Source organism: Oryctolagus cuniculus, chromosome 8 (genome assembly GCF_051225735.1).
Source record: "Oryctolagus cuniculus isolate XC-2025 breed Fujian yellow rabbit chromosome 8, ASM5122573v1, whole genome shotgun sequence".
Lineage (NCBI taxonomy): Eukaryota > Metazoa > Chordata > Mammalia > Lagomorpha > Leporidae > Oryctolagus > Oryctolagus cuniculus.
In genome coordinates, this window is record NC_142874.1 from 18,008,678 (window position 1) to 18,027,509 (window position 18,832).

Genomic DNA, 18,832 nt, shown 5'->3' on the forward strand with positions numbered 1-18,832 from the left:
GGTAAAAATGACAGTCAGAAATTTAGCCTGCAATTATTCTTAAAGAATAATAAAATTTTTAGTTTCAGACCAATGTTTGGAAGGGAGTTTTCCATAGAGATGTGAAAGAAATGAACATTTGGTCCAAGTTTAGACAAGACTGCTCTCTTATGCTGCTGAATTCAGTTACTTAGAATTAACCTGAGGTTTGATTATTTGGAAGACAGGAAGTAGCAAAGAGTGCAGAAAATAATGAACGCTTCCTGTTCTTCAGAAATGCTGAGTCTTTCCTGAACTTGGAACTTGTCTGCTTTGCCTTTCCGCCTGGCTGTTTTCTCCATATACCACTCTTCTCATGCTGCCTGCTGCTGTCTCCTCCATCATCTGCCTTTGTGTTGTGTGCCAACCAGCTTTGACTTTTTTTGTAAGATTTATTTATTTATTTGCAAGTCAGAGTTACACAGAGGAGAGGCAGAGAGAGAGAGAGAGAGAGAGAGAGAGAGAGAGAGACATTGAGATTGGTCTTCCATATGCTGGTTCACTCCCCAATTGGCTGCAATGGCTGGAACTGCGCCGATCCAAAGCCTGGAGCCAGGAGCTTCTTCCAGGTCCTCATGTGGGTGCAGGGGCCCAAGGACTTGGGTCATCCTCCACTGCCTTCCCAGGCCATAGCAGAGAGCTGGATCGCAAGTGGAGCAGCCGGGACTTGAACTGGCACCCATATGGGATGCTGGCACTTCGGGGCAGGGTGTTGACCTGCTGCGCCACAGCACCGGCCCCCAGTCTTGACTTTTTATTCGATCAAATTGATTCAAAGTTATGCTACTCATTTTTTCATAAATAAACAGATTTCTGTAGTTCAAAAGACCTTATAGTAGGAAAGATAATATCTGATTGATCCTCACTCATATTATTTTATAAACTGGAGTCTTTAAAGTGGGTGTTTGGGGACCAGCGCTGTGACGTTGTAGGCTAAGCCTCCACCTGCAGTGCTGACATCCCGCATGGGTACCAGTTGGGTCCCGGTTGCTCCATTTCTGATCCAGCTTTTTGCTAATGGCCTGGGAAAGCAGTGGAAGATGGCCCACATGCTTGGGCCCCTACACCCACATGGGAGACTCGGAAGAAGCTCCTGGCTCCTGGCTTCAGATCAGCCTAGCTCCGGCCATTGCAGCCATTTGAGGCATGACCCAGTGGACGGAAGATTCCTCTCTCTCTGTCACTACCTTTCTCTCTATGTAACCCTGCCTCTCAATTCAATAAATAAATCCTCCAAAAAGAGAGGCTGCTTATTGACATATGTAATTGATTTCAGGTAATGAAGCATTTGTCACAGTTCTCAGTCCTTCCTCCACATAATAAAACCTTATGATTTTAAACCTTTAAAAATATTTATTTATTTGTAAGGCAGAAAGAAAAAGAGGGAAAAAAAAATCCTTCCACTGGTCACTGCCCCAGGGCTGGAATTGGGCTGGGAGTGAAACCGGAAACTTGTCAATCCAGGTCTGCGGGAGTGGCAGAAACTCCGTTCCTAGAGCCATCACCACTGCCTACTAGGATCTGCTTTAGCAAAAAGCCTAAGTCAGAAACCAGACCTGGAAATCAAATCAGTCACTCTGATGTGGGAGGTAGGCACCTTAACCACTAGACAAACACCAGCTCCTCCTTGGCCATTTTTACGTATAGAGTTTAAAGTGTTAAGTATATTCACAGTTGTGAAACATTTCTAGAACACTTTCGTCTGCAAACTTGAAGCCCTGGTACTCATTAAACAGCAACTTCCCATTCTCTCTCTCCAGCACCTGGCAATCACCAGTCTGCTTTTTGCTTCTGTGGACTTCATTACCTTAGATACCTTGTATAATTGGAACCATACAGAGTGTGTCCTTTTGTGACTTGCTTATTTCCCTTAGCATTATTTCCTCTAAGTTCATCCATACTGTAGCATACGACAAGATTTTCCTCTATAATAATGATGACTAATACTTGATTGTATAATCACATTTTATGTATGCCTTTGTCCATCAACAGACATTTGAGTTATTACCACTCGTTGACAACTGTGAATAGTGCTGCTGTGGGACATGTGTGTGTAACTATTCCTCAGAGATCCTTCTTTCTATTCTTTAGCACTATCTAAGCTGACATGAGATGCTGGTTCATGTAGTAGTTCTTATTTGAAAGGCAGAGAGAGAGAGAGAGAGAGAGAGAGAGAGAGCAAGTGCTCTATCTTGCAACCACTGGTTCATTTCCTAGGTGGCTGCAGAGGCCAGAGCTGGTCCAGGCCAAAACCAGGAGCCTAGAACTCCATCCAGGTCTCCCACATGGGTTCAGGGGCCGGAGGACTTAGGCTGTCTTTTGCTGCTCTCCCAAGCGCATCAATAGGCAGCTGAATTTGAAGTGAGGCCACCAGGATCCGAACTGACACCCATGTGGGATATTGGCATCGCAGGCAGTGGCTTAACCCACTGTGCACATTGCTGACCCCAGTGGCATTTCTACTTTTAATTCTTCAGGAACTTGCACACTTTTCTCATGGTGGTTGCACCATTTAACATCCTGCTAACGGTTTATAAGTTCTAGCTTTCTCTATGTCCTCACCAACACTTGTTTTCCTTTGTTTTGATAATTTCCATCACAAGATTTATTTATTCATTTGAAAGTCAGAATGACCGGAGAGAGTGAGAGACAGAGAAGAGAGAGATCTTCTATCTGTAAGTTCAGTCCTCAAGTGACTGAAACAGCAAGAGGTTGGCCAGGCAGATGCAAGGGCCTAAGAAAGCCATCTGGATTTCCCATGTAGGTGGCGGGAACCCAAGTACTTGGGCCATCATCTTCTGCTTTCCAGGTGCACTAGCAGGGGGCTGGATTGGAAGCAGAGTAGCTGGGACTTGAACCAGGCATTCCAAGTGGCGACTTAACTTCCCATGCCATAATGACTGCCCCACATTTTGGTTTAGATTGACATTTTTGTGATCATTGATGCGCATCTTGTATTGATTAGCTGAACATGTTTTCAGATGCATGGCGGTCACTTGTGTGTCATTTTTGGAGAAATGATTACTCAAGTCCTTTGCCCAGTTGTTACTCAGGCTACTTGATTTGTTGTTGAGCTGTGAGAGTTCTTTGTGTATTCTGGCTCTTAACCACTTAATCTGATATATGATTTGCAAATATTTTCTGCCATTCCGCAGGTTACGTTTTCACTCTGGCGATTTTGTCCTATATGACCAAAATCTGTTAAGTTTGATTTCATCGTGTGTGGCTCTCTTTTTAAATATACTGTTGCCTTTTGATGTCATATCCAATAAATCATGACAGCCATGAAGCTTTCCCCTTATTTTTCCTTCTGGGAATTTATAGTTCAGGGTCTTATGTTTAGATCTGTAGTTGACTTTGAGTTAATACTTTTACATAGTATAATGGTGCAAATTCATTTCTTCTTCTTTTTTTTGGCTGTGGATGTTCAGTTTTTTGTCATCATTTGTAGAAAAGGCTGCCTTTTGGAATCCTTCTTGAAGAGAATTTGATTATATACATTAGTTTTTTTTGGGGGGGGGGGTTCTCTACTTTATTTCATTGGTCTAGAGGTTTATCTTTATGCCAGTGCCATAATATGTTGATTACTGTAGCTTTGTAATATATTTTTGCTGGGGCTCTGGCATCCCATATAGGCACTGGTTTGTGTCCCAACCACACCTCTTCCGATCCAGCTCTCTGCTAATGGCTTGGGAGAGCAGTGGAAGATGGCCCAAGTGCTCAGCCACATGGAAGACCCAGAAGAAGCTCCTGGCTCCTGGTTTCAGATAGGCCCAGCTCTTGCCATTGCAGCCATGTGGGGTGTAAACCAACAGATGGAAGATCTCTCTGTCTCTCCCTCTGTCTGAAGCTCTACCTCAAATAAAATAATACAAAAAGACAATGTTGGAATTTTAATAGGGATTGTATTGAATCTATAGATTTATTTGAGTAATATTAAGAGCTTACTATTTAATTTTAAATCCAGGATCACAGGACCTTTCCACTTACTTATCACTTTAATTTCTTTCAGCAATGTTGTTTTAGTTTTCACTGTCCAAGTCTTTCGTTTCTTTGGTTGGGTTTACTTCTAAGTATTTGTACAATTTTTTGTCTTGATTTCCTTTATGGGTAACTCACTGTTGGCGTGTAGAAAGATAACTGGTTTTGTGTTTTGATTTTGCTAAATTCACATATTAGTTCTAACAGTTTTTTGTGGAGCATTTAGGGTGTTCTGTGTAAGACCATATCATCTGCAGATAGAGGTAATGTCTCCTACTTCCTTAATTTTAATTCTTCTTCTTCCTCTTCTTCTCCTCCTCCTCCTTCTCCTTAGTCTTCCTCTTCTTCTTCTCTTCCTCCTCCTCCTCTTTAGTCCTCCTCTTCTTCCTTTTTCTCTACTTCCTTCTTCTCTACTTCCTTCCCCTCTCTCTCACCTTCTTGTTCCCCCTCCTCCTCCCATCTTCTACCTTCTTTCCTAATTACTGTGGTCACAACATCCAGTACCAGGTTAAACAGAAGGGCTGAGAACAGGCATCCTTTGTTACTGCTCTTAGAGGAAAAGCTTTGTTTTTCACCACTGAATATGATGATAACCGTGGACTTTTCTTTTTTTTAATAAGATTTATTTATTTATTTGAAAGTCAGAGTTACACAGAGAGAGAAGGAGAGGTAGAGGTCTTCCATTCACTGGTTCACTCCCCAGCTGGCTGTAATGGCCAGAGCTGCGCCAGTCTGAAGCCAGGAGCCAGGAACTTCTTCCCGGTCTCCCACATGGGTGTAGGGGCCCAAGGACTTGGGCCATCTTCTACTACTTTCCCAGGCCACAGCAGAGAGCTGGATCAGAAGTGGAGCAGCCAGGACTCGAACTGGCGCCCACATGGGATGCTGGCACGGCAGGCATTACCTGCTAAGCCACAGCGCCGGCCTCAGTTGTGGGCTTTTCATTTGTGACCTTCATTATTTTGAGGTAGTTTCTTTCACTTTCTGGTTTGTTGAGTATGAATCAGGGAAGCGTCTTGAATCTTGTCAAATGCTTTCTCTACACTAGTGAGAGGTTTTATAGTTCTTCTGTTCTGAACTCATGGAGTCTACAATGTTCCAGTTGTTTCTGTGAGTGTAACCCATGGAATAGGTTTAGGAAATCATGGTGAGAAGTCTTGGCCTATGAGGCCTTCAAATGCATAGATATTCTGTAAGGTAAATTCATGCAAACTGATAACTTTTTCATTAAAACAAAGAAAAGTTGTAAAATTTTACAAAGTTTCTTAAAAGAATAGCTCATTTGCCATTTTTACACAATTAAAATAAATGAAGAATGGCTATTAGAAAGGAACCTCAGTATGATTTGCCTCTGGCCTATTGATAACACCTCCCTTGCTCAATGGCCATGTCTTGGACAAACAGAATTGTTAACTTCCTGACCATAAAGAAAGTACAAGAATGGGTGATTGGTCCCCTTTAGAATGTAAGAAAGGATACCTCGGTATATAGAATAAGTCAAAATTCATTATTCTACTGGCCAAGGTAGCATATATCCACTCCAAAATGTCATTAACTTTTTTTAAATATTGAACCTCCTGAAAGCTTAAAAAGTGAAACTCGTCAAAGAGTGCCCATTTATTTTTGAAAATAGAAAATAGTCAATACTTTGCTTAGTACTGGAGGACTGCAGAAATTGTAACACTCCATCAATTTCCGTTTTCCTACTTAATGTTTCTGTTGATTCATGCGGTGCCATTGAGAGATGGCTTTTCTCAATGCTACCTTATAACTCAGCTTCCCTTTCCAATTACATGGGGCCTCCCGAAGTTGCATCTTAGTGTGAGCTCTTGCTTTTGATGGTCAGTTCCCATAAATCATTAGTCTCTACTTGTCTGCCCTTGTCTCGGGCAGTATATAGATGGAGTTCTATAAGTGCTTAGATCTGGCTTTAAAGAGTTGCCGCCTTGGGATTTGAGATGGCCAGGTTGTATATCACCACTCCTTTGCTTACCTAAAAGCTATAAGTCATAAGTTAACCATGTCATTCTGTTTGCCATCTTCCTATAAATTAGTAGTTGTTGTCCTCCAGGTAAACACATTATCTAGCTGGTGCTCAAAGATTTCAGAAGTCCTTGCATCTCTAAATGGTTCTTTCTGGGGACTCTCTACTGGTAGGTAGCCATAAGACTTGCTGTGCAGCCGATACCCACCTTCTGTCCTTTATTTTTTCCACAGTGCTGATCTGATCACTACCCAAGTTATTGGTCTTTCATTTTAATGTCTTTCTCCCCACATTAGGATATTAAAATCAGAAAGAGTAGTATTTTTGTTAGTCTGTTCACTGCTATAAATCCAAACCTAGAACAGTGCTGAACGAATGTTTCCTAAAGGGGAGGACTAAGCAGAGCTTAAAGTGTTATTCTTTAACCTGCAGTATAAATGTGTGATATTGTAAATATTGAAAAGGCATGTCCCATCACTCATCTCCATTTAAAAGATATCTTACGCGATGGGCATTTCTTCTGGATGTTAAGATACCCGTTATGATGCTACGTCCCACATCAAAGAATCAGGGTTCACTTTCGAGGTCAGAGTCTGATTCCAGCTTCCAAATTATTTGCACTTTGAGAGGCAGCAGTGGTAGCCAAATTGATTTGATTGCTGTAACTCACATGGGAGACTTAAGTTGGTTTTCTAGCTCCCAGTTCCAGCCCCCAAGTTTCAGGCATTTGAGGATTGAACCTGAGGATGAGAACTTTCTTTGTCTTTCTCTTTGTCTCTTTGCCTCTCAGAAAAATAAATGAGAATTTTTTTTTAAAAAAGACATCTTACAAGGTCATTTCTGTTTTTTTTAAGATTATATTTATTTACTTGAGAGGTAGAGTTATAGACAGAGAGAGGGAGAGAGAAAAGACAGAGAGAAAAGTCTTCCATCTGCTGGTTCACTCCCCAAGTGGCCACAATGGCCAGAGCTGGGCCAATCCAAAGCCAGGAGCCAGGAGTTTCTTCCGATCTCTCATGTGGGTGCAGGGACCCAAAGACTTGGGCCATCCTCCACTGCTTTCTCAGGCCATTAGCAGAGAACTGGATTGGAACAGTAACACTGGGACACATACCAGTGCCCATATGGGTGCCCATTGCAGGCATTGGTGCTAAGGTTATTTCTTAATTTAAAATATCTTTGTGGAAAATTTCCTTCTTTATTTTCTGAAAAACAATTTTTGTTTTTTAAAAATCCACACAGGCAAACTCCCTCCTTCTCAACCTGTTGTAATAGTTTCACAGTTCATTGTATTTTTAACCTAAGCACTTCCTTTAGAGTTATAAATGTTTGATACGTATTGCAAAATTAGAATGTATCTTTAGTGTACTATATTAAGAATTTTAACTCATACATAGTAGGAAAAGTAGTAATTCTTCTACTAAAACTTTGAGTCAAAAGCAACTCAATATCTATAGCTTAGAATCAATGGGGCACTGATTAGGATTTTTTGCTAAGCAATTTTGCCATGAAACATTGAAAATGATACATAATACTTTTGTTTTGCACTGTTCTGTCTACATTTTGACATTGTTTTTCCTTTTTTAACATACGTTATAGCATTTAGACTTGTAAGAAATCTTAAATGCTTAGATAGTTAAATTAGAATTTAATTCGAAGAATATTAAGGTGTATTTTGTTTGACTCTTTGAATTTTAGTAATTGCAGAAGTCTTTATTGTATATATTGTATATATATATATCATGAGGAAGAATTGTTTTACAATCTGACAATCTAAGGGATTCTTAGATCTGTTTGGGAGACAAAAACAGAGCCATGGTGTACTTGGTGGGAGACTATAAAATATTCCATGTATTTTAAAAACACATAATACAGTTTTCTAAGGAACACGTGGATGTCATCATTGATTTTATGCTACACACACATGATGCTGGTGTTTTGAAAGTTTGACACACTGCCTAGAGCTCACTCCGTTGTATTTTCCATTTGATTGACTTGAGTTTAAAAAGCAACCGTATATTGGTAAGCAAGATATGTGCTTTGATTTGGTGACGTAGGGGTGGTTTGTTTCTTTTCTCTTTCAGGGGGATGTTTCTGGATACGATTCTCCCCTCCCGCGATGATAATGGCATACGTCCCGCCATCGGTCAACGCACGCGTTTAAGTAAAGGAGATATTGCACAGGCAAGAAAGCTGTATCGATGTCCAGGTATTGCTCTCTGCAAACACAGGCACGTGGCTGAGCTGGGCTGTGCTGGGCTGTGCTGGGCTGTGCTCTTGCTGATGGACAAGCCATGGTTTACCCGGCTGTTTACTTGTCTCTCTCCTTGCTGACAAGTGACATGCAAAGTTCCAAGCAATCATGGGATGAGCGAGGAGGGAACTCTGGGATACTCATCGCTACAAATCAAAACAAGCTGTTAGAATTCAGATTTCAAGAGCTGGGGCAATACGCATTGTTTTCTTTTAATTTCATGAGTAAAAGAGCAAAATAGAATGGTTATTTGATAGTTACTAAGGAGTTGCATGATTTTCTAATCAAGTGCTGAGTTTCCTTGCCAATAGAGAAAGAATATCCTTTATTTGAACTGCAAAATTGGTTCCTGAATGACCTTTTCTTTCAAGTCCCTTCCTTAATGGTATATACATGAAAATTTTGGCAGTAGGTATTTATAACCCTGCTCAAAAAAAAAAAAAAAAAAGTTCTCACGAAGTTACTGGTGAGCCACTGTGTATTTTGCTACTGAATGAAGTTTTGAAGAAAGGATGAATGAAAGAGTCTTGGTGATTGTTTGCAGCCTTGTTGCTTCCGTTGAGGAACCGTGTGTTGTTTTGTTTTTGTTTTCCTCTTCATACTATTTGTTGAACTCTTTTACTTAGTGTAGGGTTAGCTATATAATCACCAAGTAAACTGAAAGTAAATCTTTGTAAAAATTAAGAGTGGGAATGTGAGAGGGAGGAGGAAGGGTTGGAGCATGGCGGGGTGGGGGTGGGGGGATGTGTCACTATGTTCCTAAATCTGTATATATGAAATGCATGAACCTTGTATAACTTAAATACAATTTTAAAAAATATATTTATAAAACAAGAATATTCTAAGGGAACACCAGTACATTGATGGTTCAAGGAAGAAAAGGGATTCTGCTGCAAATTTGCTATGTTGTGAGTTCTGTTCACATCCTGAGTAGTGATCATCTTTGAAAGAGCAGACGTGAAAGATTCAATACAGTTTTCCCAAACTAAATTTCCAAAGAAACCCCCTTTACCTAACACTAACAGCATTCACATTTGGAAATATTTCTAGATCACTAAGGTTGCAGAAGGTAAAATAACTATAACAGTTTTAATTTCCTGCTAGTTTAATAATGTTTGCAGATTATCAGGGGTGTAATGGTTATATTCATCCCTGAAAATTTACCTTGATGTTGTTTATGTATTGAGTGATAGGGAAGCTCTTATGTTCATTACACTTATTACGAGTCTGGTGTGAGTCTGGGAAGATATGCCCTCAGGGGATAGGAGAAAGCAAGCTGATTCATTCACAACAATTTAATATGTGCTCCTTGACATATGGGGTAGTATGCTTTTGTTGAGCAGTTCAGGTTTCAGATGCAAGCAAGAAAAAGTGAGTTGGCTGGATAGTCACAGGAAATAGCTAGGAAGTTGGTCATTCAGTATGATGTGATTATTTAATTCATTGATTCAGCCTGGTGAATTTAGTAAACATTTCTGCTGAGAAAAGAGGTTTCCACTCCCTCAAGATCAAATTGGCTACAGTAAATTATAAGATATTACGGCTTTCCCAATTATCTTGTAATGGTTCATTTTCTTCTAATTTAGGTCTATTAAGTTTTCAGAAGGACAGTTAACTTTTTTTTAAATGTAAAGTTTATTTAAGGCCTTTTACATCTTAGTGATTCAATACTGAAAGTAAGTTTTAAAATTTTTTCTTTTGTACATAATCCTATCTGTAGTCATCTGACTGCTTACCTATAGAATTTTGTCCTATATCTAATAATACTTAGTATTCATAGATTTATTTACATCATGGATACTTAAATTGGATTCATACTTGTATAAATATCTTTTAAATGTTTTATGTAGGTTTATAAAATATACAGGCACATGCAGTATTTCTTTAATTTTTTTAAATTCATATTTCCATAGGAAAAACACACTTGTAAGAGAATGGCACCACTATGAAAAAGTCAGGGGTGATTCTTGACTAATTTTTAGCAACATTTAGCGTGTGATGTTTTTAATCGTTTAGAAAGAGAAAGGTTTTACTATTAGTAATTTAATTGCTACAATTAAATAACTGACCACTTTGCATGTAAACAATTTTGCTTGTCTCTCTCCATGTATGCATTCAGACATCACACTTAAAAATCACACTGGAGATTCATTTGAGCATTAAATTGTAGGAAAGTTAATATGAATCAAAAATAATCAAATTGTATTAATTTAAATTTCAGCCAGTGACTCTTAAATATTTCCATTATTAACAGAAAGAAAATTAGAAGTGTGGTTTCTAATTGAGATTTTCATGATATAAATGCACAAATGGGTCATTTTCTTATTCAAACCAGAGTAAATATTCATGTATACATTACTTTATTTAACATAGTAAAAGCACAGTCATGAAAGCACTATTCTCTGTGACAAAAGATGTCTGTATTTCTAAAGCAGAATTAAAAGCCAGTTGCTGTTATAGCTTATGAATTACATGGAGTAAAGGAAAGTTACGGGATTTTTTTTTTTGAATGAAGATAAATTAGCTTTTAATTCACCAAATCTTTGAGAATGACATTTTTTTCTCAATTCTCACTGAACAATTCTCCCCCATTGTTTTCCATTTTTCCTTCTCTCTAAATCTCTGCACCCGTCTGTCTCATTTCCTAATGTAGTTAAATTTAAACCCCACACATAGTTGTATATTTAAAGTTTCCATCCCTTAAGTGGGGAGCACCGCTGGTGATTAGGACAATGGCAGTGGTGTCTGTAGACTCACCATACACCAATGAAGTTTAGCAACATCATCAATGGAATGAGGTGAAAGATACGTGATTATACACAGAAGTCTAAATAGGACAACTTCCTTTTTATTTTAAAGAATCATTTATTTATTTGAAAGGCTGAGTCACAGAGAGGCAGAGGCAGAGGCAGAGGCAGAGAGAGAGAGAGAGAGAGGTCCTCCATCCATTGGTTCACTCCCCAGGCAGACAAAATATCTGCAGCTGCACCAATCCAAAGCCAGGAGCCAGGAATTTCTTTCAGGTCTCCTACTTGGGTGCAGGCCATAGCAGAGAGCTGGATTGGAAGTGGAGCAGCAGGGACTCGAACTGACGCCCATATGGGATGCTGGCACTACAGGCGGCAGCTTTACTCGCTAAGCCACAGTGCTGGCCCCAGGACAACTTCTTTAAGGATTACACAGGAGGAGATTAAGACTTTACGAGGTTGGGGATGTTGTTTAGGGTGCAGCAGGTTAAGCCGCCGCCTGCAGTGCCAGCATCCCATATAGGCACCGGTTTGAGTCCCAGCTGCTCCACTTCCAATCCAGCTCCCTGCTAATGAACGTGGGAAAGCAGTGGAGGATAGCCCAAGTACTCGGGTCCCTGCACCTATGTGGGAGACCTAGAAGAAGCTCCTGGCTTCACCCTTGCCCAGCACTGGTTGTTGTGACCATTGGGTAGTGAATCAGTAGAAGATTTCTCTGTGTCTCTCCTCTCTATATAACTCTGCATCTCAAATAAATAAATTAATTTAAAAAATTCACAAGGTTTCCCAAAAGAAATGAAATCAGCATTTGAAAGAGTTATCTGTACCCCATATCTTTGGCAGCTCAATTCACAATAGCTAAGATATGGAGTCAACCAGATGTCCATCAGCTGAGGACCAGATAAAGAAATTGTGATACACACCCACACCCACACACACACAAGCACACTCACACACACACACGCACACACCCACACCCACACCCACACACTCACGCACACACACGGTATGGAATACTACTCAGCCATAAAAAGAATGGAGCCCTATCTTTTCCAGCAAAGTGGATGCGATTGGAGACCATTATGCTTAGTGAAATAAGCCAGTCTCCAAAAGACGAAATTATATGTTTGCCCTTATTTGTGGTAACCGATTTATATGGAGTACAAAAAATGTTATGTGTATGAGTGAATTTGACATTTTGAGATTTGATTCTTGTTTATAACCCTTGTCTATATTCTTGAGGAACAGTGTTTTTTATTGATCCCTGATCTGCTCCCTTTGAGCCTTATTTCTGAAAGAGAAAACTGTATTCACTCTAGGGAGTTCATTTGACTTGTCCAAGCTGCTTCTGGCTGGAGTCCAGTAAGCTATTTTATCTTGCCCCTTTTGTTCTAATCTCTCTCTGAAAAGCCATTTAATAATATCAGTCTGATTGGCAAGGTTTGTATAGTCCTTATCCTAAGCACTAAAAGGTGTAAATTTTTCTAACTAGCCTTTTTATATTGCCAATGGAATCTGTTTAGGAAGTCAATATCTTAATTGTGCCGACTAAAGTTCATTGATTCTGTCTTTCCCTGGAGACTTGTAGATAGCCAGTCCCTTGAACTTTTGATCTGTCTTTCTCCATGATTTTTTACTCTGTAGCAATCTAAGACTAGGTTTTTTTTTTTTTTTTTTTTTTTTAATTTTTTGACAGGCAGAGTGGACAGTGAGAGAGAGAGAGACAGAGAGAAAGGTCTTCCTTTTGCCATTGGTTCACCCTCCAATGGCCACTGCGGCCGGCGCGCCATGGCCGGCGCACCGCGCTGATCCGATGGCAGAAGCCAGGTACTTCTCCTGGTCTCCCATGGGGTGCAGGGCCCAAGCACTTGGGCCATCCTCCACTGCACTCCCTGGCCACAGCAGAGAGCTGGCCTGGAAGATAAGTTTTTAGTAAGCAAATGACATCAGTTGCATCAACTTAACTTTGCAACCAAGACTCCTAACCAAGAACTGAATGTGCATGTTTCTAGAAACTCCCTCAATCATAGGTTCTAAAGAAACTATGATTGATTTGAAATTGATACTTACATTTGCCATCAGAAATAAAATATTTACATAATTGTGATCTATAATTTCATATTGTTATTTTTTGGGAAAAGATGCAATGTATCTATACAAAGTAGCATAATATGAAGCCACCAAATATTTTTCAAGAGCTTTTGATTTGTAACTGAAGTATGATTCTGTTAGCAACCTTAGTCAAAAGCCAGCATTTTGCTTCTGTTGTCAAAGTTCTAAGGATTGGATTTTAGAAACCTATCTTTATTACATTTTCTGCTTCTAGGACTCTATATTTTATGTTAATATAAGGTCAACTTTGTTCCTCCATGGCAGTTGGCATTTAAACTAGAAGATCAAAAACAAGATAGGAAACTTCCAAATGTGTATGTGTTTATGAGTGTGTGTGTGTGTTCTGAAAGTTCAAATATTAACTGTTAGCAGTCGAACCAGATTATTCTCAGTTTTTGGTGAAATTTGATGATTTACATGTTTCCAATGTAGCTGACTTTTTTCCACATCCGGGAGGAAATTGAAAATATTTGCTCATCATTGGAAAGCTTCCTTTCAAATGCAAGAGGAAAGCCACTGAGTGAGCTTTGGTGTCTGTATGCTAGCTTTGCTGTCTGTGTTGTAAGAAGGAATTCTTAAGCAGGCACATGAACTGAATCCTTGGTGGGTACTATGGGGGAAAATGCAGAATGAAACTCGATAACAGGCAGTATTCCCCATTTGTACAGATGTAAACACCAAGTTAAGAGGAGAAAAACAGAAATGATTTCCCAGCTACAGCTGAAGGATAATGTAATGTTACCTCGGTATTTACAAGTGGAGAAAATGTCTGGAAACTTCATGGGAAGAATCTGAAATCTAATAGTGATCTAATACATTTTGATAATCAAACTTTGAGGATTACTGGCTAAGAAAGAAAAGAATGATATGTATTTTGCTCAGATATTTGAGAAATTATTGAAAATATTTGGAATAATAAAATTGGATGAAGGGAAAGACAAAGAAAAAAGGAAAAACATATATAAGAAAGACAAAAATAGATGAACAATTCTATTGAACAAAACCAATTTATGCCATAACCTATTGATTTACCTTAAAAAAATAAACAGCATATCTTTATTTTCTTGTCCTTGGGAAATTTCCATGTGGGTAATAAAAAAAATACATGTTAATGTGATTTGAAACCAATGTTGATGTACAGTTTTATTGGTGATCACTGTGGTACCAGACATAAGATGCCATTAGAAATACAAAAATTTTGTGGAAATAGGAATTAGAAGACACTTATTTTCATGTAATTTTTTGAAATACATGAAGTTTCTAAAAAATATACAATTAGCGTGATTAAACTTTTTGAGCTCCTCATATGCATACATTTCAACAATTTTTCTTCCAAAATATATTTTTACTTCCATTTCCATGAAGTTTTTGAACACTTTTCATATTTGTGGTGATATTATCTCTTCATTCTGCGAAGGAGTAAACTAGTCCAAGGTTGATTTACCATTATTAATACTTAGATTTCTGTTAAATTTTTTGTTCAACAAAGGGGAGAAGCATGCTTTTTGACACAGAATTGGTAGATTCTTCTAGAATATGGATTCAAGGTTGATTCAGTGATATCATCCCAACACTCTTAAATCCTTGAGAATTACCTCATATTCAGCTTTTTCATCTGTTGCAAAGTGTCTTTTAATATTGTATGAACTATTTTTTGTAATGGAAGCATTTCAAATACCCATAATTTGTTGCTTTTAGCCAAAGTCCATTTCAGTTTCTAGAGTAAAGAGTAGGAGTCATAAACTTATGATTATAAAATAAACTGAAAGTATATCATTGTAAAAATTAAAAGGAAGCATAGAAATGCAGGAGGAAGGGTGGGAGCGTGGGCAGGAGGGTAGAGTGGGACGTATCACTATGCTCCTAAATCTGTGTATATGAAATACATGAAATTTGTTCACCTTATGTAAATAAAAAATTATATATATGAAAAGTAGAATAGAGTTAGAGCAAATATTTTCCAAATCATCAGTAAGTGCATCCTTTGTGTAACTTGGATCCTCCTTCTGGTATAATCAAGTAAAACTGAAAAGTAATTATTTGAAAGTGAAGTCTTTTTATCAAGTTGTAAGATTGTCTTTCCTAGAATTGCAGCATCATACTAACAAAGCACAGAATAAAAGGTCATGTACAATAGCTTTGAACTTGGAAGGTCTTTGAATCCATGTTCTTGGAGCTACAGAAGCACAGTGACATCTGCCTTTGATTATAGTTAGATGAATAAATATGAATCCTAGGCTGTATTTAAAACATTTCTACATACACAATGATATTATGTTCTGGGAAATGGCACACAGTGGTTATTTTTAACATAATTATAGATGTCTGACTGGTCATCTTTGAAATAAATTATTAAAAAGAAGACCTTCGTGGAAAAATCAGAATTTTTGGTTTAGGCATGTTTATCCTGGGAAAATTCAAAATAAACTATTTGACTAAAGAGTTCTATTTTAGAATTGTTCACATTTTTATACAAATTGGGTTAATTGCTAAAATATTGGTTTATTCAGTTCTTAACACTGTGCTTCTACTGACATTGTCAACTACAAATGAGAATGTGACAACATGTTTTCCAGGTGTGTGTGTGAAGAAAAGATGTTAGGGCGATGCTAATAAAGAAAAGAGAAGGAATTAGCCGTGAACACACTTTCACCGTAGACCTGGGCTCCTCACTTCCAAAAATCACATCATCATGTAGAATTACAATCATTTTTACTCTGTGTGTTTTCCCCTCTGTTTTGCAGATTGTTTTAAATTTCACCACGATGGACTTATACAAGAGCAGTCTGTGCTGGTATGACTACATTGAAGTGAGAGATGGGTACTGGAGGAAGTCACCCCTCCTTGGTAAGACACTGTTTGCCTGCTGCATTGTTGTGCATGCTATCTGACCTGTCTAAAGAAAGTTGATTCTTCCCAGAGTTGCCTTAGAGATAAAAATATGTGCCATCAGTATTATCTTTAGTTTCAGTATACTTTTTTCAACCATACACAAAATATTCAGAAACAAATCACTGATTAAATTCATCATTTTTTAAAGTTAATCAGTCAACCAGATGGAGTTTAAAAGAGCATATATTGTGCAGCAGATTTGCTTCTGAACATGATTGACAATGGCTTTCCCATGAATTGTAACGACTGTGGCTAGCTTGAACAATGTCTTTGCATTTTAAATTTAAGATTCATAGCTTGGGGCTGGTGGTTGGCCTAGCAATTAAGATGCCTAAAGGGATGCCCACATACCACATCAATGTGGGCTGGGTGAGTCCTGGCACCATGTTCAATTCTAGCCTCCTGCGAGGTGCACCCTGGGAGGCAGCAGGTGATTGTTCAAATAGGTGGGTCCCTACCAGCCATGGAGAGATCTGGATTGAGTTCTGGGCCTGTGGCTTTAGCATAGCCTAGCCCGGGCTGTTGCCAGCCTTTGGAGAGCTCTCTTGGTCTGCCTGTCTCTATCTGTCTATTTATCTTCTCTCTGTCTCTCCACCTCTCGATAAATAAATAAAATTGAACGCAGTTTTGATGAAGAAATGGACACATTCCTTGTGTATGGGCTGTTTGTGTGTGTTTTGCTCATGTAATCCAGTGAGCTGTCAGGTACATGTAGGGCAGGTGGTTTCCCAAAACAAGCAGATTCCGTGTTCCTGAAACTTCTCAGACAGCTTTTCTGTGGCTGAAAAGAGGCATTTATAGTCTGCCTCATAAACCGTAGCTCAGATTTGGTGCTCACCAAAGTCTGCCACCCACGTTTAACCACAGACCGCACTGTTAACTTGCATGCGGCAGCTTCTGTTGCCTCTGTATTACTTAAAGGTGAGAGCCGTATGAGCACACAAGTGTCTTCTCTATCCGGATCTCGTTTCTAGGCATTGTGACTTCTCCTTTATTTTTAGAAGCAGCTGTGCTCAGTTGAGTTGTGTGCTATGCAGATCTTTTTCTAAAACCTGCTGAGTGGACACTCTTACATTAAAAGTGACAGCAACCTGAGTAAGTCCAAGAGGAAATGTTTAAAAATAAGGGAAGAGGAAGGCTTGAACAAATGCGGCTAAGTTGCATTGAGGGAAGCGTTATCTTTACATTTAATTTTGCAGCCTGGGTGAAGCAGTTTGTTACATAGGGATGTGCCTTCAGAAGGAAACATTTCATTGAGCTCATATTGGAAAATCAGACGCAAATACAAAATGTGAGAAAGCACTTGTTTAGAGGAGCGTCTTTATGGCAGGGTTCAGCGTAGAGTGGTCCACCGGACTGGCTCAGTGTGTTTGTTTTCATGGGCAAGTCCTTCCCCACCTTTTCTTCCTGGGCCTTGCTCTGAGGGGTGTATTCCTTGGACTGCTGGCTCAGAATCATCCGGAAAGGCATTAGGATTGTGGAAACTCGGGTCCCACTGCGTACCTCTGAAGCAGACTGAACTTTGTCAGTTTCCCAGCCATTCGCACGCACACTCTAAGAAGTACTGCTTGGTGCTGCCTGCCTCGGATGGACTGTGCAATTTATGATGTGTTTTTTCACTAGCTATTAGTGAGGTTTGCTTTGTTCAAGTCAGCCAGCATTTCTCGTATGTTAAAACTACGTATGGCATTTTTCCAGAACAAAGAATATGGATAACAATTAATATGTGTATAGAATTATTTCATATAAATTGTCACATTTAACCATTTTGTCATCATGTGGAAGCCTAGAGCACAGTGACAGACATAATGTAAGTAATACAAATGTGGAGGGAAGAGTGAGAGAAATGATAGGTCTTATATGTGTGTTTTCTGTCCAACTTATCTGTGACTACACAGTTAGAAAAGATTGTAACTTACAGCTGAGAGTTCTGCCTCTCTGCCCACATGGCTAGAGATGATGGCTCTGTGGGTAGGATGGAAGGTGAGCATTGCTATTAGACACGGGAGGTAGCCCAGGGGTTTCTAGAGGAGCGATCTTTAAACGTGTCTGGACAAGGAAATCCACTTCAAGGTGAGAACACAGCCTTGGCCAAGTCATCCCATGCTAAGGAGCAGATGAAGAATTCGACCCAGCGTCTTGGGGTGATGTGCACCTGTTTCTGTTGTCCATCGAGTAAATTCCCTACCTCCGTACCCCACGTGGCCTCTTACAACTGTGTTTTCTGAACAGCCTGTCTTAATTCTGTATGCCAGTGGTACAGACATGAGTCGGTCAATGTGATAATTCCAAAGTACACATCTTTTAATTCTGTTGTTTATGAACTTTCGGAGCTTCCTTGTATAGACTTTGCAATTATCATGAAAATCCATGATCATACTGAGTCATATTTAGGAATCTCTCTTTATTCCTTTCCTTCTTTTAGGTAGATTCTGTGGGGACAAAGTGCCAGAAGTTCTCGCCTCTACAGACAGCAGGATGTGGATCGAGTTTCGTAGCAGCAGTAATTGGGTAGGAAAAGGCTTTGCCGCTGTCTATGAAGGCAAGTCCCACTGGATCGCAGAGATCTGTCCATCTTAGATCTCACAACAGAAGTGTCTGCTCTTTCAGCTTCATTAGAATGATATTTAAGTCATGCTTCTAAATTACTAAATTCTCTGAACCTGTTTCATAATATTCACAAGGATGATTTGAATAAAAATACTCCATAAATTTAAAGTGCGAGAACAACTCATTGTGACCCATTATCAATGTCACAGTAACTTCTAAATGTGCTTAGGGGTATGTGAAAGAATACACATGACACAAGAGTTCTTAAACTTCGTTTGACAATAACGTTAAAAT

The 18,832-nt window shown here is 39.2% G+C and overlaps 1 protein-coding gene across 1 annotated transcript in view; it reads left to right on the plus strand.

Annotated features, from left to right (window-relative positions):
• LOC108175429 (tolloid-like protein 1) overlaps positions 1-18,832 on the plus strand; it is a 301,771-nt gene that overhangs the window by 194,861 nt on the left and 88,078 nt on the right. Inside the window, exons 8-11 of the mRNA XM_089303227.1 lie at positions 8,068-8,312; positions 9,263-9,306; positions 15,841-15,943; positions 18,414-18,530. Coding sequence (XP_089159353.1) covers positions 8,068-8,312; positions 9,263-9,306; positions 15,841-15,943; positions 18,414-18,530 — 509 coding nt within the window. The remainder of the gene's footprint in view (positions 1-8,067; positions 8,313-9,262; positions 9,307-15,840; positions 15,944-18,413; positions 18,531-18,832) is intronic.